The sequence below is a fragment of the Pan paniscus genome, chromosome 15 (assembly GCF_029289425.2).
Source record: "Pan paniscus chromosome 15, NHGRI_mPanPan1-v2.0_pri, whole genome shotgun sequence".
Classification (NCBI taxonomy): Eukaryota; Metazoa; Chordata; class Mammalia; order Primates; family Hominidae; genus Pan; species Pan paniscus.
The window spans coordinates 74689857-74713232 of NC_073264.2; the positions used below are offsets into that span (position 1 = coordinate 74689857).

At 46.8% G+C, this 23376-nt stretch overlaps 1 protein-coding gene across 2 annotated transcripts; it reads left to right on the forward strand.

The window, feature by feature from the left end:
* The first annotated feature begins 1301 nt into the window (after positions 1 to 1301).
* On the forward strand, positions 1302 to 20143 carry ACOT6 (acyl-CoA thioesterase 6). 2 transcript variants are annotated; one of them, XM_063596315.1, is made up of 4 exons: positions 1302 to 13240; positions 16327 to 16352; positions 17256 to 17454; positions 19485 to 20143. In XM_063596315.1, the coding sequence occupies exons 1-4, from the start codon at positions 12683 to 12685 to the stop codon at positions 20088 to 20090; spliced, it is 1389 nt and encodes a 462-aa protein (XP_063452385.1). In that variant the 5' UTR covers positions 1302 to 12682; the 3' UTR covers positions 20091 to 20143. The 2 variants fall into 2 exon arrangements, with proteins under 2 accessions (XP_063452385.1, XP_054953797.1); XM_055097822.2 differs by lacking the exon at positions 16327 to 16352 and adding an exon at positions 13283 to 13328 and having other exon boundaries at positions 1303 to 13207; positions 17252 to 17454.
* Positions 20144 to 23376: the final 3233 nt, after the last annotated feature.

Here is a 23376-nt window from a genome sequence, read left to right on the forward strand (position 1 = left end):
TTCTGGAGAAGAGCATGTGGAATGGGAAATAATTGTAACCATCTTTGGAAAATACAGTCTGCCTTCTGGCCATACATTCCTCCACATGTAAAATAACACCCATTCCTCTTCTATACCCTCTCCCCCAAAAATCTCATTTCATTATAGCATCGCACTCAGGCTGAAGGTCCAATATTTCATCATCTATATCAGATCCAGGTATAGATGAGGCTCAGAACAGTCCCTTGGGTATAGCTCCTTGAATATCCTTCTTCTCAATCTGAACGGCTTTGAAACAAACAAGTTAGCTATCCTCACAGATGCATGTCCATAATACAACGGTGGGAGAAGTATAAGATAACTCCTATAGACAGTCCTGTTCAAAAATGGGAAAAATGTGGCACACAGCTGTCACTAGCCTGTAGCAACTCTGAAACACACCTGAGAACACGCTGCCAATTCCTTCATTAGTGTTCAATTTACTCTCTGTGAGTTGTTCCCTGTAGCTTTTGGTTCTACCTCCTGAGTTGAAACCTTTATTTTCCATAAGAAAATGAGTTAGCAATTAAATTTAACCTGCCTCCTAGATGGAAAAGGGGAGTTCAAAGTTCTCTTTTAATTTTGTATTCTCTGCCTTTTAAGTTCCAGCTCATAGTGGAACTGGAATTATTCTTCAGCCAGAACAATTTTCTTTTTTTTTCCAAGACGGAGTTTTGCTCTTGTTTCCCAGGCTGGAGTGCAATGGTGTGATCTCAGCTCACTGCAACTTCTGCCTCTTGGGTTCAAGCAATTCTCCTGCCTCAGCCTCCCAAGTAGCTGGGATTACAGGCACCCACCACCACACCCGGCTAATTTGTTATGTTTAGTAGAGACAGGGTTTCACCATGTCGGCCAGTCTGGTCTCAAACTCCTGACCTCAGGTGATCCACCTGCCTAGGCCTCCTAAAATGCTGGGATTACAGGCATGAGCCACCATGCCCAGCCAGCCAGAACAATTTTCTTAAAAACTTTGTGGGGTTTTCTAAAAATCTCAGTGGGTTTCACTCCACTAGACAAAATACACCTCTAGATATCTGTTTAAGAACTTCTCGGCCAGGCGTGCTGGCTCACGCCTGTAGTCCCAGCACTTTGAGAGGCCAAGGCGGGCAGATCACCTGAGAGGTCAGGAGTTCGAGACCAGCCCGGCCAACATGGCGAAACCCCATCTCTACTAAAAATACAAAAATTAGCCAGGTGTGGTGGTGCGTGCCTGTAATCCCAGCTACTTAGGAGGCTGAGGCAGGAGAATTGCTTGAACCCAGGAGATGGAAATTGCAGTAAGCCGAGATTGTACCACTGCACTCCAGCCTGGATGACAGAGTGAGACTCTGTCTCCAAAAATAGAAAATGACAATTAAATGAAATATTTTTGTAAGTGTTTAAATGACCCATCAGGTAAATATACCTGAAGCTTTGACTGTCTTCCCAAAAATATGGATTTGACAAACCAAACATTGGTTATAAACTACTTTAGCAGGTCAGTGTGGTGGCTCATGCCTGTAATCCCAGCACTTTGGGAGGCTGAGGCGGACAGATCACTTGAGGTCAGGAGTTTGAGACCAGCTTGGCCAACGTGGTGAAACCCTATCTCTACTAAAATACAAAAATTAGCTGGGCATGGTGGCGCATGCCTGTAATCCCCACAACTTGGGAGGCTAAAACAGGAGAATTGCTGGAACCTGGGAGGCGGAGATTGCAGTGAGCTGAGATCGCGCCACTGCATTCCAGCCTGGGCAACAGAGTGAGACTCTGTCTCAAAAAAGAACTACTTTAGCAATTTATAAGTCAGCAAACCAATATGTATTTAAATTGGATCATTTTGTCTTTTCCATGATGAGTCATAGAAAGCATAACCTTTAATAACAAAACCTTTAGGGACTCAGGAAAGACAAGGCAGCCATCCTGGTTCTCCATGAGTCCATGCTTAACATTGGACTTATGTCCTCTTGAATACCAGTTGTTTCTCTAATTTAGGTGCATAGCACTGATAACCAATGGGTTTTTACAGATAATTTATCTTAAACCATGGAATTCAAATGATTTTAAATAGTAACAGTTAAAACACTTCTGACAAGGAGAGCTGGTTATTTCTGTGGTCTACAATAACAACATAATTATGCTTTTTTTTTTTTAATCTTATTTCATTTTTTTGAGACGGAGTCTAAATGTGTTGCCCAGGCTGGAGTGCAGTGGTATAATCTCGGCTCACCACAACCTCCACCTCCTGAGTTCAAGCGATTCTCCTGCCTCAGCCTCCTAAGTAGCTGGGACTACAGGCACGGGCCACCATGCCTGGCTAATTTTCGTATTTTCAGTAGAGACGAGGTTTCACTATGTTGGCCAGGTTGGTCTCGAACTCCTGACCTTGTGATCCGCCCGCCTCGGCCTCCCAAAGTGCTGGGATTACAGGCATGAGCCACTGCACCTGGCCTAACAACATAATTATGTGTTGGGAGTCAAAAAGGTCAAAGGGATCATGACCAACCTAGCATTCCACTGGAGGCTATATGATTTATCATGAATGCAGGATGTGGGCAAACTCGCTTCTGTGCCTGCCCCAGAAGATTTGCTGAGGGCAATCGCTTCCTGGTGCCGAGCTCCTTGAGGTTATTTACTGGGACATCTAGAGAATGCAGTCTTGCAAGACTACTGTAGACCAAGCAGCTGGTCCGTTCTTCCACCCCGCTTCTCACTATCTTTTTTGCCTAATAAATACAGAGGGCTGTGTAAAGCTCAGGGCCCTTGTCCACTAGAGGCAAGTTGCCTCCTGACTCCTTCTTCCAAACATATTCTTTTGTCTCTTTATTCCCGCGTTCTCCCCGCTTTGTTCAGTCCCCCAGGGATCCTGGCAGGCTACAATTATGATTGATACCATATACTCAGATGTATTAGAATGTAGAAATTCCATACAATTTTGGAACATATATTAATATCATTCACTAAAATATAACTTGACGAAGAGTAAATCTTTTTTTTTATTTTGACAATGCTTCCCATGTAACTAACCACGTCAAATAATCCTGTTTACCTCTCTTTTAAATGCTTCAGGGGCCCTCTGTAGCATCTCAAATTTAGAGATGAGAAAAGACAATTCTGAGGCTGAAATTTGATTTTGGGAAGCCTGTTAAATATGTTAAAGGTTTACAGAAATGTACATTCCTATGCCTTCTTACAATCTTTTACCAAAAACACATTTTACTCTCCTCACACACCTTGCATGTAAAACTATTTTTAGTAGTCTTAATTATATGTTACAATGATGACTCTTAGCAATTTTTAATTTTAATGTAAAACCTGGTAAGTTATTTTAATTATGTACTAGGTGCAAATATGGTCTGACTCTTTCCAGCACAGCTGGGGGCGTGGTTAATTCCATATGTCCCCAGGCCTTACCAAGCTGTAAAGCAGGCAAGTTGAACTATTTTCAAAAGCCAAAGAAGCAGTTTATGACCTTAAATAATTTGGCAAACCTAATATTTGAACGTAATTTAGAACACATGTTTACATTTTGAAGACATTTGCATTTTACCAATAATCTGGTTTTTTTTGTTTTTTTTGTTTGTTTGTTTGTTTGTTTTTGTTTTTCTTTTGAGATGGAGTCTTGCTCTGTCGCCAGGCTGGAATGCAGTGGCACATTCTCGGCTCACTGTAACCTCTGCCTTCTGGGTTCAAGTGATTCTCCAGCCTCAGCCTCCTGAGTAGCTGGGACCACAGGCGCATGCTACCATGCCCTGCTAATTTTTGTATTTTTAGTATAGACAGGGTTTCACCATGTTAGCCAGGATGGTCTCGATCTCCTGACCTCATGATCCACCCACCTCAGCCTCCCATATTTTACTAATAATCTTTAAAACTGCTTTTATTTCCCAAAGACTACTAAAGTCACGTGAACTAAAAGGCATTATAGTTTTTTTCTTTCAAAACATTTGATCGAAGTGCTTATTTTTCTTTTCTTTTCTTTTTTTTTTTTAGACGGAGTCTTGCTCTGTTGCCAGGTTGGAGTGCAGTGGTGCAATCTTGGCTCACTGCAGCCTCTTCCTCCCAGGTTCAAGCGATTCTTCTGCCTCAGCCTCCTGAGTAGCTGGGACTACAGGTGCGCAGCACCACACCCAGCTAATTTTTGTATTTTTAGTAGAGACAGGGTTTCACCATTTTGGCCAGGATGGTCCAGATCTCTTGACCTCATGATGTGCCTGCCTTGGCCTCCCAAAGTGCTGGGATTACAGGTGTGAGCCACCATGCCCGGCAGGTGCTTATTTTTCTTTAAGCCAATTAATCAGAGTCCTTTTATGCAAACATCACACACATAACACATATATACAACTACACAAACAGACAGAAGAAAATCCAGTAGTTGTAAGATTTTTCATTTGCTAATTTCTTTTTTTTTTTTTTTTTTTTTTTGAGATGGAGTCTCGCTCTATAACCCAGGCTGGACTGCAGTGGCTCAATCTCAGCTCACTGCCACCTCCACTTTCTGGGTTCAAGCAATTCTCCTGCCTCAGCCTCCCAAGTAGCTGGGACTACAGGTGCCTGCCACCATGCCTGGCTAATTTTTGTAATTTTAGTAGAGATAGGGCTTCACCATGTTGGCCAGGCTGGTCTCAAACTCCTGATCTCAAGTCATCCACCTGCCTCAGCCTCTGAAAATGCTGGGATTACAGGCATGAGCCACCGCGCCTGGCCCAGTTTCTTGTTTTTTTGTTTGGTTTTGTTTTGTTTTCTGAGCCGGAGTCTTGCTCTGTTGCCCAGGCTGGAGTGCAATGGTGTGATCTCAGCTCACTTCAACCTGCGCTTCCCAGATTCAAGTGATTCTGCTGCCTCAACCTCCCAAGTAGCTGGGACTACAGGCATGCGCCACCACACCTGGCTAATTTTTTTGTATTTTTAGTAGAGAAGGGGTTTCAACATGTTGGTCAGGTTGGTCTCGAACTCCTGACCTCAAATGATCCACCAGCCTTGGCCTCCCAAGTGCTGGGATTACAGGCGAGAGCCACCATGCCCAGCTAGCCAGTTTCTTAATTGGATTACTGGCCTCAGGGTGGAGCCCTTCAAGAAACAGGGGCAAGGAAAACATGCAGTTTCTAAGGTCTAATAAGCAGGCATAGCTGGAAGACAAAAACAGATTTTGAGAGGGATCTATCCACTTTTAATTCTTGGGGTTTCATAAGGAAAACAGAGGGTTTCCCAAAACAGGGTCTTGTGGCACCTCCTGTTTTTCCCAATGAGTCCCAGGCTACCAGAAGTTATCTTAGTGCTTGTCATGTGTGCATAAGAGTGGCAAGACAAAACGGAGAAAAATAATTCAGTTAACTGAGAAGAAAAAAAAAAAAACCTTTTTCCAGCAAAACAAGATCCAAGAAGAGAAAAAAACATAAGGGCCCTTTAGATATATCTATAGTTTGGATATCCACTTTCAATTAAGCTGACTTTTAACCACAGTGCTCTTTTTAAAAAAGTCCTTTTAAATGTCTTATTACCCGACTCTAGCCATGCAAGATTGAAACTGACTTTGCAAAATTATGACTGAGACAGTGAAAGAGATCTAACTTAACAGACTCCACCTTGCTTCTAACCTCCAAGCTGTCCTTGTTCATTCCTTGGTGTAGGCTGAACTAACTTTGGGAGGAACTTAGTTTATAGGTTATAGTTTAAAACAAAGATGATAACAGCCCTTTCCCAAAAACAAACCTCCTCGCCTGGGAACTAGACTACTAACATCAACCACAAGATTAGAAATCATGGTTTAGGAATCATGCAGCTGGAGGCTGTAAGATTCTTTTTTTTTTTTTTTTTTTTTGAGATGTAGTCTCACTCTGTTGCCCAGGCTAGAGTGCAGTGGTGCAATCTTGGCTCACTGCAACCTCCATCTCCTGGGCTCAAGCAATTCTCCTACCTCAGCCTCCCAAGTAGCTGGGATTACAGGTGCCTGCCACCATGCCCAGCTAATTTTTGCATTTTTAGTAGAGACAGGGTTTCACCACATTGGCCAGGCTGGTCTTGAATTCCTGACCTCAGATCTACCCGCCTTGGCCTCCCAAAGTACTGGGATTACAGGCATGAGCCACAGTGCCTGGCTGGGGGCTACAAGATTCTAACCCTCCCTAAACTGTTCCTAAGATCAGTGCTTGAGATACTTTGCAGACCCTACACTTCAGGGATCAGCTGGCACCACCCAGATCGATTAACTGGCTCATCGGATCTTGTGGCCCCCACCTAGGAACTGACTCAGCACAAAAGAACAGCTTCAATTCCCTGTGATTTCATCTCCTACCTAACCAATCAGCACTCCCGGCTCACTGGCTTCCCACCACCCACCAAGTTGTCCATAAAAACTGTAATCCTCCCTGACGTCGGGAGTTCAAGACCAGCCTGACCAACATGGAGAAAACCCGTCTCTACTAAAAATACAAAATTATCCAGCCATGATGGTGCATGCCTGTAATCCCAGCTACTCGGGAGGCTGAGGCAGGAGAATCACTTGAACTCAGGAGGTGGAGGTTGCGGTAAGCCGAGATCCTGCCATTGCACTCCAGCCTGGGCAACAAGAATGAAACTCTGTCTCAAAAAGAAACAAACAAACAAAAAAAAAAACAAAAAAAAAAAACTGTGATCCTCAAACACTCAGGGAGACTGATTTGAGTAATAATAAAACTCCAGTCTCCCACACAGCTGGCTCTGTGTGAATTACTCTTTCTCTATTGCAAATCTTGAGAAATAGGGTCTACCCAGCAGTGGCCAAGGTGAACCCATTTGGTGGTTACAAAATCAGCTCTCTCTAGGAAGCAGGCAAGGTGAACCCATTGGGTGGTTACAAAACTGCCAATATGTCTGGCTTTTGAGCCTTACCAAAGGTAACCTCCCAGGTGCACAGAGAAAGGAAAATTCAAAATGATTCATGGAGGGGAAGAGAATCAACAAATGGTAAACATCACTCAGATATCAAACCAATCAGGACTCCTTCCCTGAGCCCAGAATTGAACCTAGGCCACTGTGCGAGAGATCAAAACCTTAGCTACTGAGCTACAGCACTGGGCAGTCTTCATTCACCTTCCCCGAAGGAGTCTAGAGTAGTTGATTCTGAGCTTGCAAAGGCTTTTAACTACTCAATAATTTTTAGAGCTAACTATAACATGATCCCCCAAATTCCTGTTCACTGGAAGGTGGAGACCAAGAGGAAGTACCACCTTGTGGTTACAAGGTCAAGCTCTCAAGGTCATAAAACAAGATGGACGCCAGGCACTGTGGCTCACGCCTGTAATCCCAGCACTTTGGGAGGCCGAGGTGGGTGGATCACGAAGCCAGGAATTTGAGACCAGCCTGGCCAACATGGTGAAACCCTGTCTCTACTAAAAATACAAAAATTAGCTGGGTGTCATGGCACGTGCCTATGATCCCAGCTACTCGGGAGGCTGACGCAGGAGAATTGCTTGAACCTGGGAAGCAGAGGTTGCAGTGAGCCAAGATTGCACCACTGCACTCCAATCTGGGTGACAGAGAGAGACTCAGTCTCAAAAAAATAAAAAAAGAAAGAAATGTCCTGAACTGTACCTTGGCCCCTTTTAGCCAGGGCTGGAGTGGCTGGGACACAGGGCACCAAGTCACAAGGCTGCACACAGCAGGAGGGCTCTGGACCCAGACCAAGAAATCATTTTTCCCTTCTAGGCCTCCAGGCCTGTGATGGGAGGGGCTGCCATGAAGGTCTGTGACATGCCCTGGAGACATTTCCCCATTGTCTTGGTGATTATCATTAGGCTCCTTGTTACTTAGGCAAGTCTCTGCAGCCGGCTTGATTTTCTCCCCAGAAAATAGGGTTTTCTTTTCTTTTCTTTTTTTTTTTTTTTTGGAGGAAGAGTTTCACTCTTGTCACCCAGGCTGGAGTGCAATGGAGCGATCTGGGCTCACTGCAACCTCTGCCTCCTGGGTTCAAGCAATTCTCCTGCCTCAGCCTCCCAAGTAGCTGGGATTACAGGCATGCACCACCACGCCTGGCTAATTTTTGTATTATTAGTAGAGATGGGGTTTCACCATGTTTGCCAGGCTGGTCTCGAACTCCTGAACTCAGGTGATCCACCCACCTCGGCCTCCCAAAGTGCTGGGATTATAGGCATGAGCTACCATGCCCAGCGGGGTTTTCTTTTTTCTTTTGAGATAGAGTCTTGCTCTGTTGCCCAGGCTGAAGTACAGTGGTGCAATCTCGACTCACTGCAAGCTCCGCCTCCTGGGTTCAAGCGATTCGCCTGCCTCAGCCTCCCGAGTAGCTGGGATTACAGGTGCCTGCCACTGTGCCTGCCTAATTTTTGTATTTTTAGTAGAGATGGGGTTTCACCATCTTGGCCAGGCTGATCTTAACCTCCTGACCTTGTGACCCACCTGCCTTGGCCTCCCAAAGTGCTGGGATTACAGGCATGAGCCACTGTGCCCCGCCAGGGTTTTTCTTTTCTATAGCATAGTCAGTCTGCAAATTTTCCAAACTTTTATGCTCTGCTTCCTCTTGAACGCTTTGCTGCTTACATATTTCTTCTGCCAGTTACCCTAAATCATCTCTTTCAAGTTCAAACTTCCACAGATCTCTGGGGCAGGGGCAAAATGCCACCAGCCTCTTTGCATAGCAAGAGTGACCTTTACTTCAGTTCCCAACAAGTTCCCCATCTCCATCTGAGACCACCTCAGCCTGGACTTCATTGTTCATATCACTATCAGCATTTTGGTGAAAGCCATTTAATGAGTCTCTAGGAAGTTCCAAACTTTCTCACATCTTTCTGTCTTCTGAGCCCTCCAAGTCTCTAGGCAGTTCTAAACTTTCCCACGCTTTCCTGTCTTCTTCTGAGCCCTCTAAACGGTGCCAACTGCTGCCTGTTACCCAGTTCCAAAGTCGCTTCCACATTTTTGGGTATCTTTACAGCAGTGCCCCACTCTCTGTGATACTAACTTACTGTATTAGTCTGTTCTCACACTGCTAATAAAGACCTACCTGAGATGGGATAATTTACGAAGGAAAGAGATTTAATTGACTCACAGTTCAGCATGGCTGAGGAGGCCTCAGGAAACTTACAATCATGGCAGAAGGGGAAGCAAACATGTCCTTCTTCACATGGCGGCAACAAAAAGTGCTGAGCAAAAGGGGGAAAGCCTTTATAAAACCATCAGATCGCATGAGAACTCACTCACTATCACCAGAACAGCATGAGACTAACCACCCCCATGATTCAATTTCCTCCCACCAGGTCCCTCCCAGGACATATGGGGATTATGGGAACTAAAATTCAAGATGAGATTTGGGTGGGGACACAGCCAAACCATATCAGGTGTAATGCTAACCCTCTGTGTACAGGTTTTGTGAACGATATTGATTGTATGGGGGAGACTGAGCTCATGTCACTATGCCATCAATGAGAATTGGCTGGTGAATACCAATCCTCCATAGCCATGACTGGGTCGCTGAATAAAATGATGCAGTGTGCATCCAAAAGCTGCCTCTTCCTCTGTGGGTGATCTGGGAGTGAGCCAAACATGGGATGGACAATGTCATACCTGGAAAGCTGGCAGATGATGGGATCCTGGACATTGGGCATGCTGGGGGTGGTCCTGCATATCACCCCTGGGTACAAGAAACATTATTGGGCCAGTAGCCTAAAAGTATGCACCATGCTTATTAGGAACCTGCCAGGTCATGGCTGATTCTAGGTTTAGGTCCTCTATGAAATTTTTGGTACCATACATAGGAGTCAGTGCTCATGAAAAAAATGATAAGAAAACTGTGCCTGATGTTGCTGCTTCCAGTGCCACTGCCTTGGCAGCAGAGGGACATCCTTCAACTCCCTTGGGAAGGTTGTTCTATTATTTATTTTATTTTTACTTTTTTTGAGACAGAATCTCGCTCTGTTACCCAGGCTGGAATGCAGTGGTGCGATCTCGGCTCACCACAACCTCTGCCTCCCGGGTTCAAGCAATTCTCCTGCCTCAGCCTCCCGAGTAGCTGGGACTACAGGCATGCACCACCATGCCTGGCTAATTTTTGTATTTTTAGTAGAGACGGGGTTTCACCATGTTGGCCAGACTGGTCTCAAACTCCTGACCTCGTGATCCACCCGCCTCAGCCTCCCAAAGTGCTGAGATTACAGGCATGAGCCACCGCGCCTGGCCGGGTTGTTTTAAACAACAGAATTCCTCTAGCCTTTTTTTTTTTAGACTAATTGGGAGGAGTGTGTGCCACTGCCAACACCTCCTGGTGTACCTGGATAAACACCTCAGGCATGGTGGAGACATAGGTAGAGGATCTGGAAGCAGGCCTACTGGTTGCAGTCAGAGTGGCTACCTAAAGAATCTTTCTTGGACCTCAAAACTTCTTACCTGGATCACTAGGACTTGGGGGTAGGCCACAGCTCCAAGCAAGCCTGATCATCCTGCTTATTATAGTAGTCTCCTGGGCCTAATGCAATATATTCCGGCCATGGCTTAACAATGTTGCACCGAGATTGTGTCAGTCAAGTGTCGCTTTTTCTTTTTTTCTTTTAGAGGGAGTCTTGCTCTGTCGCTCAGGCTGGAGAGCAGTGGCGAGATCTCGGCTCACTGCAATCACCACCTCCCGGGTTCAAGCAATTCTCCTGCTGCGGCCTTATGAATAGCTGGGATTACAGGCGCGTGCCGCCACGTTCAGCTAATTTTTGTATTTTTAGTAGAGACAGGGTTTCACCATGTTGGCCAGGCTGGTCTCAAACTCCTGACCCCAAGTCATCCGCCCCCCTCGGCCTCCCAAAGTGCTGGGATTACAGGCATTAGCCACCGTGCCCGACCAAGGTGCCATATTAATATGATCAGACAAACCTCTGCCTCCAGATCCTGGGGGTCTGGAGGGCATATGAAATGTACTAGGTTTACTAAAGGAGGTATCTGTGTTGGGGATGGACTGCAGGGCAGTTCTCTGGTTGGCCTTGGACTGACTCAGTTCTCCCCTCTTTCTCACTAGTAGTTCTCAAGCATAGAATGTGCTGGGAATGTAACATCCTGAGATAGGGACGGACTGGCTGGAATAGCCCTGGCTCTATTCCAGCCCCTCCCTACAAACAGGATGTCTTTCAATGCTTTAACCCAGCAGTCACATGACCCCAGAGTACAAAACTCAGGGCAGCTGCAGTGCAAGTGGGGCACACACACATGAGATTCCATCACCCAGGCAGCACTCCTGAGCCTTGGGGGACTGGTTTCCAATGATTCTTAGGCTTCTGTCATTCTTTGCTGCCTATCTGTAAGTAATAAATCCAGTTCATGTAAATTGTTGTATTAAATATATGAATGTGTTTTCTCACTGGACTCAGACAAGTTGGTAACCAGCATACAGTGAACTTGCTTCATAGAGTCTAATACCTTTTTGTTCAGTTTATACATGTTTACTGAGCTGGGCATCACTATATGCTCTTCTCCCTTCTCCACCCTGCTATGTTCCCAGCTAGGTTGAGCTGTGTGGTTGGGTTTGGCCAAAGAGAGGCATTAGCAAGATACTGAAAAACAAGAGGAGAGTCAAGGGACTTATAGTCTCCTCCTTCCTGCCACAAACCATAGGTTCCTTCTAGAAAAGGTACAACTCCTATCAGACTGCCCCCTTCCCTTGAACCTTCAGATTCAGGGTTCTACACCGAATCTTGTTTCATTGTTTTTGTTTTTAAATCTTGCCCATGCCTTTGTAGATAGTACCTTTATAAAACTCTCCTCAATTACACAGGCTGAGAGTGCCACTTGCTTACTGCCAGAACTCTGTATGCATACAACCCAAAACGGACTCTGCCAGTGATTAGATTTGTGAGGTAAGAAACAAAACAAAACTTTCACTGGGTGCTAACCTACAGGTGTGTCAGTGTAGTGTTTTTACACAGTAGCCCATTTAATGGTCACAATAAGCCTTTTCAGATAAGAAAACTGAATTTAGAGGGTTATGTTTCTTGCTAAAGATCACCAGGTATTAATATTAAGGATCAGGGTCAGACCAGAACTCGGCTAGGTCTGCCTCCCTAAACATCTGCTTTGCTCCAGGTACCATTAGCCCTGGAAAAAAGGCTTGGTAAGGGACTGAGGGGTAAAGGACGGATTACGACCATGTTTCTCCAAGGGGTCACCTGAGTACAATCACCTGGGATGCTTTTTCAAAATCTAGATTCTTGGACTGTATCTCTCTCAATCCTTTAGCTCTCAGTGGTTTTTGTGCCTCTATTTCGACACTCACCACATTGGATTGCAGGAATAGTCATTAACTCTTTTTTTTTTTTTTTAGACGGAGTTTTGCCCTTGTTGCCTAGGCTGGAGTACAATGGTGCAATCTTGGCTCAATGCAACCTCTGCCTCCTGGGTTCAAGCAATTCTTCTGCCTCAGCCTCCCAAGTAGCCGGGATTACAGGCATGCGCCACCACACCTGGCTATTTTGTATTTTCAGTAGAGATGAGGTTTCACTCTGTTGGTCAGGCTGGTCTTGAACTCCTAACCTCAGGTGTGATCCACCCACCTCGGCCTCCCAAAGTTCTAGGATCACAGGCGTGATCCACCGCCCCCGGCCGGATTGGTCATTAACTCTTATTTCAGCAGATACTCTTTCATTTGGGACACTGGTGTATTTGCACAAATTCTAGGCGCCCCACGCAGCGGCCTGGAGCCTGTCCCCAAGTCCAACCAATGGGAGTAGTGTTAAGGGCTCCGCCCTCGACTACTTTCCAGCGCTCGGCAAAGCCGCCAGGCCCGCCCACTGACTCCGCGGAGCTGGGTCGCCCCTGTTCTGCCCAGATCGGGATGGCAGCGACGCTGATCCTGGAGCCCGCGGGCCGCTGCTGCTGGGACGAGCCGCTGCGCATCGCAGTGCGCGGCCTGGCCCCGGGGCAGCCGGTCACGCTGCGCAAGTCCCTGCGCGACGAAGAGGGCGCGCTCTTCCGGGCCCGCGCGCGCTACCGCGCCGACGCCCGCGGCGAGCTGGACCTGGAGCGCGCGCCCGCGCTGGGAGGCAGCTTCGCGGGGCTCCAGCCCATGGGGCTGCTGTGGGCGTTGGAGCCCGAGAAAGCCTTGGTGCGGCTGGTGAAGCGCGACGTGCGGACGCCCTTCGCCGTGGAGCTGGAAGTGCTGGACGGCCACGACCCCGAGCCCGCGCGGCTGCTGTGCCGGGCGCAGAACAAGCGCGACTTTCTCCGGCCGGGGGTGCGGCGCGAGCCGGTGCGCGCGGGCCCGGTGCGCGCGGGCCCGGTGCGCGCGGGCCCGGTGCGCGCGGGCCCGGTGCGCGCGGGCCCGGTGCGCGCGGGCCCGGTGCGCGCCGCGCTCTTCCTGCCGCCGGGTGAGTAGTCTGCCCAGAATTTGGTCGAGCTCTGCGACCCCCACCGGCCCCTTTCCTGTCCTGGGAATCGCGTGATTGTGGAACATCCCTGAACTTGTTCCTTCGCTCCAGAGTCTGTCATGGATTCTGAGTCTGGGCGTCCGCTGTTGCCCAGGCTGGAGTGCCGTGGCTGGATCGTAGCTCACACTGCAGCCTCGAACTCCTGGGCTCAAGTCCTCTCGCCTCAGCCTCCTGAGTAGCTACTCCAGTCTTTCTTTTTTAAGTTTCACGTCCCTCCCTGGAGGCACCACCACTTTAGCTATGTGCTGAATAGTGCATTCAACTTATTATATATTTATTGAGAGCCACTATGTGCCAGCCATGTGGTTTTGTTTGAATACGATATGGGCAAAACCTTAAGCTGATGTGCAAGAAGGATTTTTGCCTCCTTTCACATCAAACTTCCAAAGAAGCTAAAATCCACAGTATTGGCAATGCCCTTTAATTGTTTAAAAACACACACAAAACTGCCTGACAGTCCTCTCCCTTCTATCATAAACATGCTGTACGTGGTTCTCAACCTGCAATGATTAGCCGCCCTCCCTGGGGGAAATTTGGCAATATCTGGAGACATTTGTGGTTGTCATATCTGAAGGGAGAGGTGCTATTGGCATCTAGCAGGCAGAGGCCAGAGATGCTGCTAAACATTCCACAATGCACAGGACAACCACCAGAACAAAGAATTATCTTGCTCAAAATGTCTGTACTACTGAGGTTGAGGAACCCTAGTCTAAGTAAACACAGGATGTTTGCTAGGTAAAGGTAGCCCAGAAAGAAGACTCCTGATTAATCCCTTCTAACTAAATTCCTGACCTAAACCTCTACCATATAAAAATGATGAGCCGGGCACAGTGGCTCAGGCTTGTAATCCCAGCACTTTGGGAGGCTGAGGTGGGCAGATCACTTGAGCCCAGGAGTTCAAGACCAGCCTGGGCAACATGGTGAAACTCTGTCTCTACAAAAAAAAAAAAAAAAAAATTAGGCAGGCATGGTGGTGCATGCCTGTAGTCCCAGCTGCTTGGGAGGCTGAGGTGGGAGGATTGTTTGATATCAGGAAGTAGAGGTTGCAGTGAGCTGAGATCACGCCACTGCATTCCAGCCTGGACAACAGAGTGAAACCCTGCCTCAAACAACAACAACAAATTCTAGAGTTGCAACAGCACATAGAATCCTTAAACTGAATTCTGTGATTATTCTCCAAAACAAGAAAACTTGCTTTATTTTTACAGCTCTTCAGCAATTCTTAGCCTTAACTCGTGGCTGCCCACTATACTGTGAATTCCTGGGGCTGGAATTGGGTCTTACAGATTTCTAAATATCCATGTTCCTAGAGGCTTTCGCAAGGATATAGTAGGAGCTCAATAAATCATACTGACTGGGCCAGGCGCAGTGGCTCACACCTGTAATCCTAGCACTTTGGGAGGCTGAGGTGGGTGGATCACTTGAGGCCAGGAGTTCAAGACTAGCCTGGCTAACATGGCAAAACCCTACCTCTACTAATAATATAATACAAAAAAATTAGCCAGGCATAGTGGCTCACACATGTAGTCCCAGCTACTAGGGAGGCTGAGGTGGGAGAATCGCTTGAACCCGGGAGGCTGAGGTTGCAGTGAGCCAAGATTGCGCCACTACACTTCAGCCTGGGCGACAGAGCGAGACCCTGTCTCAAAAAAAAAAAAAAAATCATACTGACTAAGAATCAACTAAAACCTTTCATTAAAAACAAACAAGGAGCCGGGCGCAGTGGCTCACGCCTGTAATCCCAGCACTTTGGGAGGCCGAGGCAGGTGGATCACCTGAGGTCAGGAGTTCGAGACCAGCCTGACCAACATGGTGAAACCCCGTCTCTACTAAAAATACAAAAGTTAGCCGGGCATGGTGGTGGGTGCCTGTAATCTCAGGAGGCTGAGGCAGGAGAATCTCTTGAACCCAGGGGGCAGAGATTGCAGTGAGCCAAGATCGCACCGTTGCACTCCAGCCTGGAGGACAGAGCAAGACTCCATCTCAAAAAAAAAAAAAACAAGGCGGCCAGGCGCGGTGGCTCACGCCTCTAATCCCGGCACTTTGGGAGGCCAAGGTGGGTGGATCACGAGGTCAGGAGTTCAAGACCAGCCTGGCCAAGATGGTGAAACCCTGTCTCTACTAAAAATACAAAAAATTAGCCGGGCATGGTGGCGGGCGCCTGTAATCCCAGCTACTCAGGAGGCTGAGGCAGGAGAATTGCTTGAACCCGGCAGGTGGAGGTTGCAGTGAGCCAAAATCACGCCACATCACTCCAGCCTAGGCAACAGAGAGAGACTCTGTCTGATAAAAAAAAAAAAAAAAAAAAACCCAGCAACAACGAAAAAAAAAACAAGACTGGGCGCAGTGGCTTACGCCTGTAATCCCAACACTTCGGGAGGCCAAGGTGGGCGGATCACCTGAGGTCAGGAGTTTGAGACCAGCCTCACCAACATGGTGAAACGCCATCTCTACTAAAAATACAAAATTAGCCGGGTGTGGTGGCACATGCCTGTAATACCAACTACTCGGGAGGCTGAGGCAGGAGAATCGCTTGAACCCGGGGGGAGACGGAGGTTGCAGTGAGCCGAGATCGCACCATTGCACTGCAGCCTGGGCAACAAGAGTGAAACCCTGTCTCAAAAAACAAACAAACAAACAGGCTGAGTGCAGTGGCTCGCACTTAAAATCCCAGCACTTGAAGAGGCCGAGGTGGGAGCATTGCAGTGGGAGGATTGCTTGAGGCCAGGAGTTTGAGACTAGCCCAGGCAGCATAGTGAGACCCTATTTCTATAAAAAGTTAAAAATTAGCCAAGCATAGGGGCCTAGCTACTTGGGAGGGTGGCTACTTGAGGCTGGAGGGTCACTTGAGCCCAAGGATTCAAGGTTACAGTGATCTACAGGCTACAGTGCAGTGGTGTGATCACAGGTCACCACAAACTGGAACTCTTGGGCTCAGATGATCCTCCCGCCTCTTCCTCCTGAGTAGCTAAGACTATAGGCATGTGCCATCATGCCCAGCTAGTTTTTTAAACTTTTTTGTAGAGACGGGTCTTGTTATGTTGCCCAGGCTGGTCGTGAATTCCTGGCCTCAAGTGGTCCTCTTATCTTGACCTCCCAAAGCACTGGGATTATAGGCATGAACCACCATGCCTGGCCTCATTATGTTATTTCTAACTTGGTTTATTTTTGTTTGTGAAAATAATTAATATTATTATTATTATTATTTTTGAGATAGAGTCTCACTCTGTCACCCAGGCTGGAGTGCAGTGGTGTGATAATAATTTGTATCATTAAAAAGTTTTAGGCCGGTTGCAGTGGCTCACACCTGTAATCCCAGCACTTTGGGAGGCCAAGGTGGGCAGATCACCTGAGGTCAGGAGTTCAAGACCAGCCTGGCCAACATGGCGAAACCCAGTCTCTACTAAAAATACAAAAAAATTAGCTGGGTGTCTGTTGCATGTCTGTAATTCCAGATACTTGGGGGGCTGAGGCAGGAGAATTGCTTGAACCCAGGAGGCAGAGGTTGTAGTGAGCTGAGATTGCACCACTGCACTTCAGCCTGGGCGACAGAGTGAGACTGTAAAAAAAAAAAATTTTTTTTAATTTCAATACCTTTTGGTGTACAGGTGGTTTGGGGTTACATGGATGAACTGTACAGTGATGAACGCTGAGATTTTAGTGCACCTGTCGCCTGAGTAGTATACATTGTACCCAATATGTAGTTTTTTATCCCTCTATATTATCATTATTGTTTGAGAAAATAAGACATTTTGTTCTTTCTCTGCCAATCTCTCTACCCCCAATCTCCTTGGCTTCAAAAACTTGTTTGCTTACTGTCTTTTGAGAAACTAAAGCTCCTTGTGATTTGTGATGTTCTCCAGGCAGGGGGCCCTTTCCTGGGATCATTGATCTGTTTGGGAGCGGCGGGGGCCTTTGTGAATACAGGGCCAGCCTCCTGGCCGGACATGGTTTTGCTGTGCTTGCCCTGGCTTATTTCAGATTTGAAGACCTCCCCGAAGATCTGAATGATGTACATCTGGAGTACTTTGAAGAAGCCGTGGACTTTTTGCTGCAGCATCCAAAGGTGCGTTCTGGTGATCACCTGAGTGCAGAAGAGAGGGGATAGAGCTGATGCAGGGCTGAATCCAAAAGCCCTGCCAGAACACTGGGAACTAGAAACATGCCAGGAGATACCAAGTCTCCTTCAAAGGTTACTAGGGTGGAAGCTGGGCATGGTGATGTGCACCTGTAGTCCCAGCTACCTGGGAGGCTGAGGCCGGGGGATTGCTTGACCCCAGGAGTTCAAGACCAGTCTGGGCAACATTTGAGGAGACCCCTGTCTCAAAAAAAGTTTTTATACTAGGATTATTATTTCCATTTTCTCCCATCTCTCTCTAATCCCTTAAGACTTGACTATTTAGTTGTCTTTGTAATTGTGGACCAAAATTCAAAGAGCACAGGACTAAAAAAAGTTCCAGCTCTGCATCTACCACAGAGTGGCCTTATGATTCTGAATAAGGCAGTTACTCTCTCTGGAGTTCAATTTTCCTCCTTAATAAGATTAACGTAAATGTATATAGAGAAAATGACTATAAAGAGATATTTTTTGAGACAACTGGAGACATTTGAATGAGAATGGTGTATTTGATTATATGAAGTAATCATTAATTTTGTTGGGTATGATAATGGTATTATGGTTTTGTAAAAGTCCTTATCTGATAACAGAAATAATTAATTAATTAAAACATTTTGGTCAGTTGCGGTGGCTCACGTCTGTAATCCCAGTACTTTGGGAGGCCGAGGTGGGCAGATCACCTGAGGTCAGGAGTTTGAGACCAGCCTGGCCAACATGGTGAAACCCCATCTCTACTAAAGATACAAAAATTAGCTGGGCATGGTGGTGCACACCTGTAATCCCAGCTACTCGGGAGGCTGAGGCAGGAGAATTGCTCGAACTCAGGAGGCAGAGGTTGCAGTGAGTCGAGATTACACCATTGCACTCTAGACTGGGCAACAAGAGTGAAACCCCATCTCAAAAAAAAACCCAACAACAACAACGACAACAAATTTTGGTATAATTAAAAATGGAATGAGATATACTCTTTGTTATCATCCAGGTTTAAAGAGATCCAGACATTCTAATGTTAAGATATAAGATGTTCTGCAGGGTTCTCTCCCCCACAACCCCTAGTGCTCTTGGGATCCGGCACCCCAGAATTCTCTGCCAAACAGCTCTGATCCTGCTTCCAGGCCCTAAGCCTCTTTTCTGGGTTCGTCAGTGTATATATACCTAGGCCTTAAACATGCAGGCTGGGGTGTCCACACATATGTGTGAGAGGCCCCTTAAGGTCCATGAAGGAGCCAGTGATGGAAGAGAAGGAGTGTGGTGCAGGGCCCACGGGCTGACCTCTCCCCTATGTCACTTTCCAGTACAGAACTCCAGTGGATTCCAAGATTTTAAATTTGAGCCTGACCTTATGAATTGTTATGGTGGTATATTTATCAAAGCAGGAGAAAATAATATACTGTATTTAACAGTTTGTTCATTTGATTTATAATTTTGAAATATTTAGGTATAGGGTGTCTGGGCCTCTGTGTATACTCCTGACCCAGTCCTCATAAATATTAGGGGATGACCCATTACTAGGAAATCAGTTGATTTGCTTATTAGAAGACATATTTGAACTTTGCAGATTGAAGGAAAGCAAATGATAGTTAAGAAAGCTACTGGCGGGGCACGGTGGCTCATGCCTATAATCCCAGCACTTTGGGAGGCCAAGGCAGGCGGATCACTTGAGGTCAGAAGTTTGAGACCAGCTGGCCAACATGGTGAAACCCTGTCTCTACTAAAAATACAAAAATTAGCCGGGCGTGGTGGTGGGCGCCTGTAATCCCAGCTACTCGGGAGGCTGAGGCACGAGAATTGCTTGAACCCGGGAGGTGGAGGTTGCAGTGAGCCAAGATTGCACCACTGCACTCCAGCCTGGGTGACAGAGCGAGACTCCATCTCAAAAAAGAAAAAAAAAAGAAAGCTACTTGGAGAATGTAAAATCACTGTCTGTGTCCTCCATTTATGAATTCTAAGCTTGTTTTCCTTCTCTTTTTCCTCAACAGGTGAAAGGTCCTAGTATTGGGCTTCTTGGATTTTCCAAAGGAGGTGACCTGTGTCTCTCAATGGCTTCTTTCTTGAAGGGCATCACAGCCACTGTACTTATCAATGCCTGTGTAACCAACACAGTAGCTCCTCTACATTACAAGGATATGATTATTCCTAAACTTGTCGATGATCTAGGAAAAGTAAAAATCACTAAGTCAGGATTTCTCACTTTTATGGACACTTGGAGCAATCCACTGGAGGAACACAATGACCAAAGTCTTGTTCCATTGGAAAAGGTGCAGGGGCCCTTCTTGTTTATTGTCGGCATGGATGATCAAAGCTGGAAGAGTGAATTCTATGCTCAGATAGCCTCTGAAAGGCTACAAGCTCATGGGAAAGAAAGACCCCAGATAATCTGTTGCCCAGAAACTGGTCACTGTATTGACCCACCTTATTTTCCTCCTTCTAGAGCCTCTGTGCATGCTGTTTTGGGTGAGGCAATATTCTATGGAGGTGAGCCAAAGGCTCACTCAAAGGCACAGGTAGATGCCTGGCAGCAAATTCAAACTTTCTTCCATAAACATCTCAATGGTAAAAAATCTGTCAAGCACAGCAAAATATAACATTGTAGCCACAGACCAGATACCATTAATAAAAATCCTATTTATACAACTTGTGTTGGGTTTTCTTTCTTTCTTTTCTCTTTTTTTTTTTTTTTCTGTATCACTCTGTCACATAGGCTGGAGTGCAGTGGCGTAATCTTGGCTCACTGTAACCTCTGCCTCCCAGGTCCAAGCTGTTCTCCGACCTCAGCCTCCCGAGTATCTGGGATTACAGGTGCACACAACGGCACCCAGCCAATTTTTGTATTTTTAGTAGAGACAAGGTTTCGCCATGTTGGCCAGGCTGGTCTTGAACTCCTGCCTCAGGTGATATGCCTACCTCAGCCTCCCAAAGTGCTGGGATTACAGGTGTGAGCAACCACACCCAGCCTGTGTTGGGTTTCCCAGAGCCCATAGCAACCTTTTTAGTGACAAAGCAACCAGCTCAGCTTCTTTGTCAGGTCCTCCCTGATTCTCAACCTTTGCAACCTGCCTTCCGTCACTGCTAGGTCCACGTAGGCTTAACCTTGATCTTATATGTAGGACCGGTCTTCACCTTAAGCAAGAGAAATGTAAGAAGTGCTTTCCCAACTCAGTTGCTGGCCCAGCTTTGGCCTCGTGTTCCCTTTCTGAGGACTGACCTTTGGTATTGCTCTGGAGTCTCATATCCCCTTTGGCCCTAACTGACCACGTCTGAGTCTTGGGAACCTGCCCACTCGATTGCCTTAAGGAATGGACTCTGCCTCATTCTTTTTTTTTTTTGAGACGGAGTCTCGCTTTTGTTGCCCAGGCTGAAGTGCAATGGTACGAGCTCGGCTCACTGCAACCTCTGCCTCCCAGGTTCAAGCGATTCTCCTGCCCCAGCCTTCCGAGTATCTGGGACTACAGGCTCGCACCACCATGCCCAGCTAATTTGTGTATTTTTAGTAGAGACGGGGTTTCACCATGTTGGCCAGCCTAGTCTCGAACTCCTGATGTCAGGTGATCCACCCACCTCAGCCTCCCAAAGTGCTGGGATTACAGGCCTGAGCCACCATGCCTGGCTCTACCTCATTCTTGCCCATACACATTGCTGAACAGTTACTCAAGACTTCTCCCTGGGCCGGGCACGGTGGCTCACGCCTGTAGTCCCAGCACTTGGGAGGCTAAGGCGTGTGGATCACCTGAGGTCAGGAGTTTGAGACCAGCCTGGCCAACATGATGAAATGATGAAACCTAGTGTCTACTAAAAATACAAAAAATTAGCCAGGCAAGGTGGCGGGCACCTGTAATCCCAGCTACTTGGGAGGCTGAGGCAGGAGAATTGCTTGAACTCAGGAGGTGGAGGTTGCAGTGAGCCGAGATCGCGCCACTGCCCTCCAGCCTGGGCAACAAGAGCAAAACTCTGTCTCAAAAAACACTTGTCTCTGAACCCCAATCTGAAGACCAGGAGCATTATACCTGTGGATATACTTCCTTTACGTTTGCCAGGGGATTCCCAGTCACTATATGGTCATTGCCTGCCTGGAGGAATGCCTTCATGCCAAGATTTTCAGGAGAATACCTTGCACGCCATGGCCTTCATCTTTGATGTCATGTTATACCTACCAAATCGGACTTCCTCCCACAACCATCTAGTCCAATTACCCTCCTACTGAGAAGGACTGGGACCTGTCTGCCTCAACCTACTGCAGTATACTGGGCACTATCTAGAGTCATAACAGACCAGAGCAGAGAGTCTTCCTTGAGCATAAGAAAGTTTTTCTGTGATTTCACGGCACATCCCATGATTTTCTGAGTACGTACAAAATCCTTCACCAATTTCAATCTATCCAAGCAAGTGCCCATTAGATCTTAACAATGAAAAGTTCCTTAGAGGTAACTTAATTTTGATCAGTTGTTAAACTCTGTGTTGAGTATAGTCATTCACCTTGTAGTATAATTTTCCTTTCTTTCTTTTTTTTTTTTTTTTTTTTTTTTTGAGACAGTCTCACTCTGTCATCCTGGCTGGAATATAGTGGCATGATCATGGCTTGCTGCAGCCTCAACCTCCTGGGCTCAAGTGATCCTCTCACCTCAACTTCCCAAGTGACTGGGACTACAGGCATGCACCACCAAACCTGGCTAACTTTTTATTTTTTGTAGAGATGAGGTCTCATTACGTTGCCCGGGCTGGTCTCCAACTCTTGGGCTCAAGCGAACTGCCCCCCTAGGCCTCCCAAAGTGCTGGGATTACAGGCGTGAATCACTGCGCCTGGCCTGTGTAGTATAATTTTCTATGATGTGAATTCTGGGAGCCTGTGCTTTAACTCACTCCCAAGTGACCTGCTACTGTGGAGATGCTCTTGGGGTGGGAGATCACAGGAGGAAGATATGAGGAAAGTGGCAGGGAGGATGAGAAAGCAAAGGCCAAAAAGGTAGTCCCAGAAGTCATGCAGGAGAATGATGACTCCACATCTATATGTATTGAAGCACTAGGGCAAGACAGCCCTAGACCTCGATTTCTTCCTTACAGATAAAGCAACCTAGAAATGGCATACACTGACTGAAGATATTTGCTTGCTTTTCCCTGAGAGGTGACTGTATGTGGCCACCTGTCTCCAATATATATATTTTGACACAGTTTCGCTCTTGTTGCCCAGCCTGGAGTTCAGTGGTGCGATCTCGGCTCACCGCAACCTCTGCCTCCCGGGTTCAAGTGATTCTCCTGCCTCAGCTTCCCTAGTAGCTGGGATTATAGGCGCGCCACCACACCCGGCTAATTTTGTACTTTTAGTAGAGAAAGGGTTTCTCCATGTTGGTCAGGCTGGTCTCGAACTCCTGACCTCAGGTGATCGCCTGCCTTGGTCTCCCAAAGTGCTGGGATTACAGCCATGAGCCACCGTGCCTGGCTTGAGATTTTTATTTCAAAAAGAATCTCAGGTTGTTATCAAGCCATTTGAAATGCAGTAAAGCAATATGAAGTAGAAGGGAGAAAGAGAAAAGTTATCCATAAAGTTAAGCCAGAAATGAGGCTAATATAATAGTGCTTATTATGGAATCCTATGCCCTTGCCTGGATTGACCACTCATTCAGTCATGTATTTTATAGTGGTTTTTTTGTTTAGTTTTTGTTTTTTTTTTTGAGACAGAGTTTTGCTATTGCTGCCTGGGCTGGAGTGCAATGGTGCAACTTCGGCTCACTGCAACCTCCGCCTCCCGGGTTCAAGCGATTCTCCTGCCTCAGCCTCCCTGTAGCTGGGAATACAGGCATGCACCACCATGCTCGGCTAATTTTGTATTTTTTTTAGTAGAGATGGGGCTTCACCATGTTGGTCAGGCTGATCTTG

Bases quoted from the DNA above. Each gene is read 5' to 3' on its own strand.
- ACOT6 (XM_063596315.1), top strand. From the start codon at position 12,683: ATGGGAGTAGTGTTAAGGGCTCCGCCCTCGACTACTTTCCAGCGCTCG. The intron at 13,241-16,326 runs GTGCGCGCGGGC...TCTTGGGCTCAG, and splicing joins GCCCGGTGCGCGCGGGCCCG to ATGATCCTCCCGCCTCTTCC. The intron at 17,455-19,484 runs GTGCGTTCTGGT...TTTCCTCAACAG, and splicing joins TTTTGCTGCAGCATCCAAAG to GTGAAAGGTCCTAGTATTGG.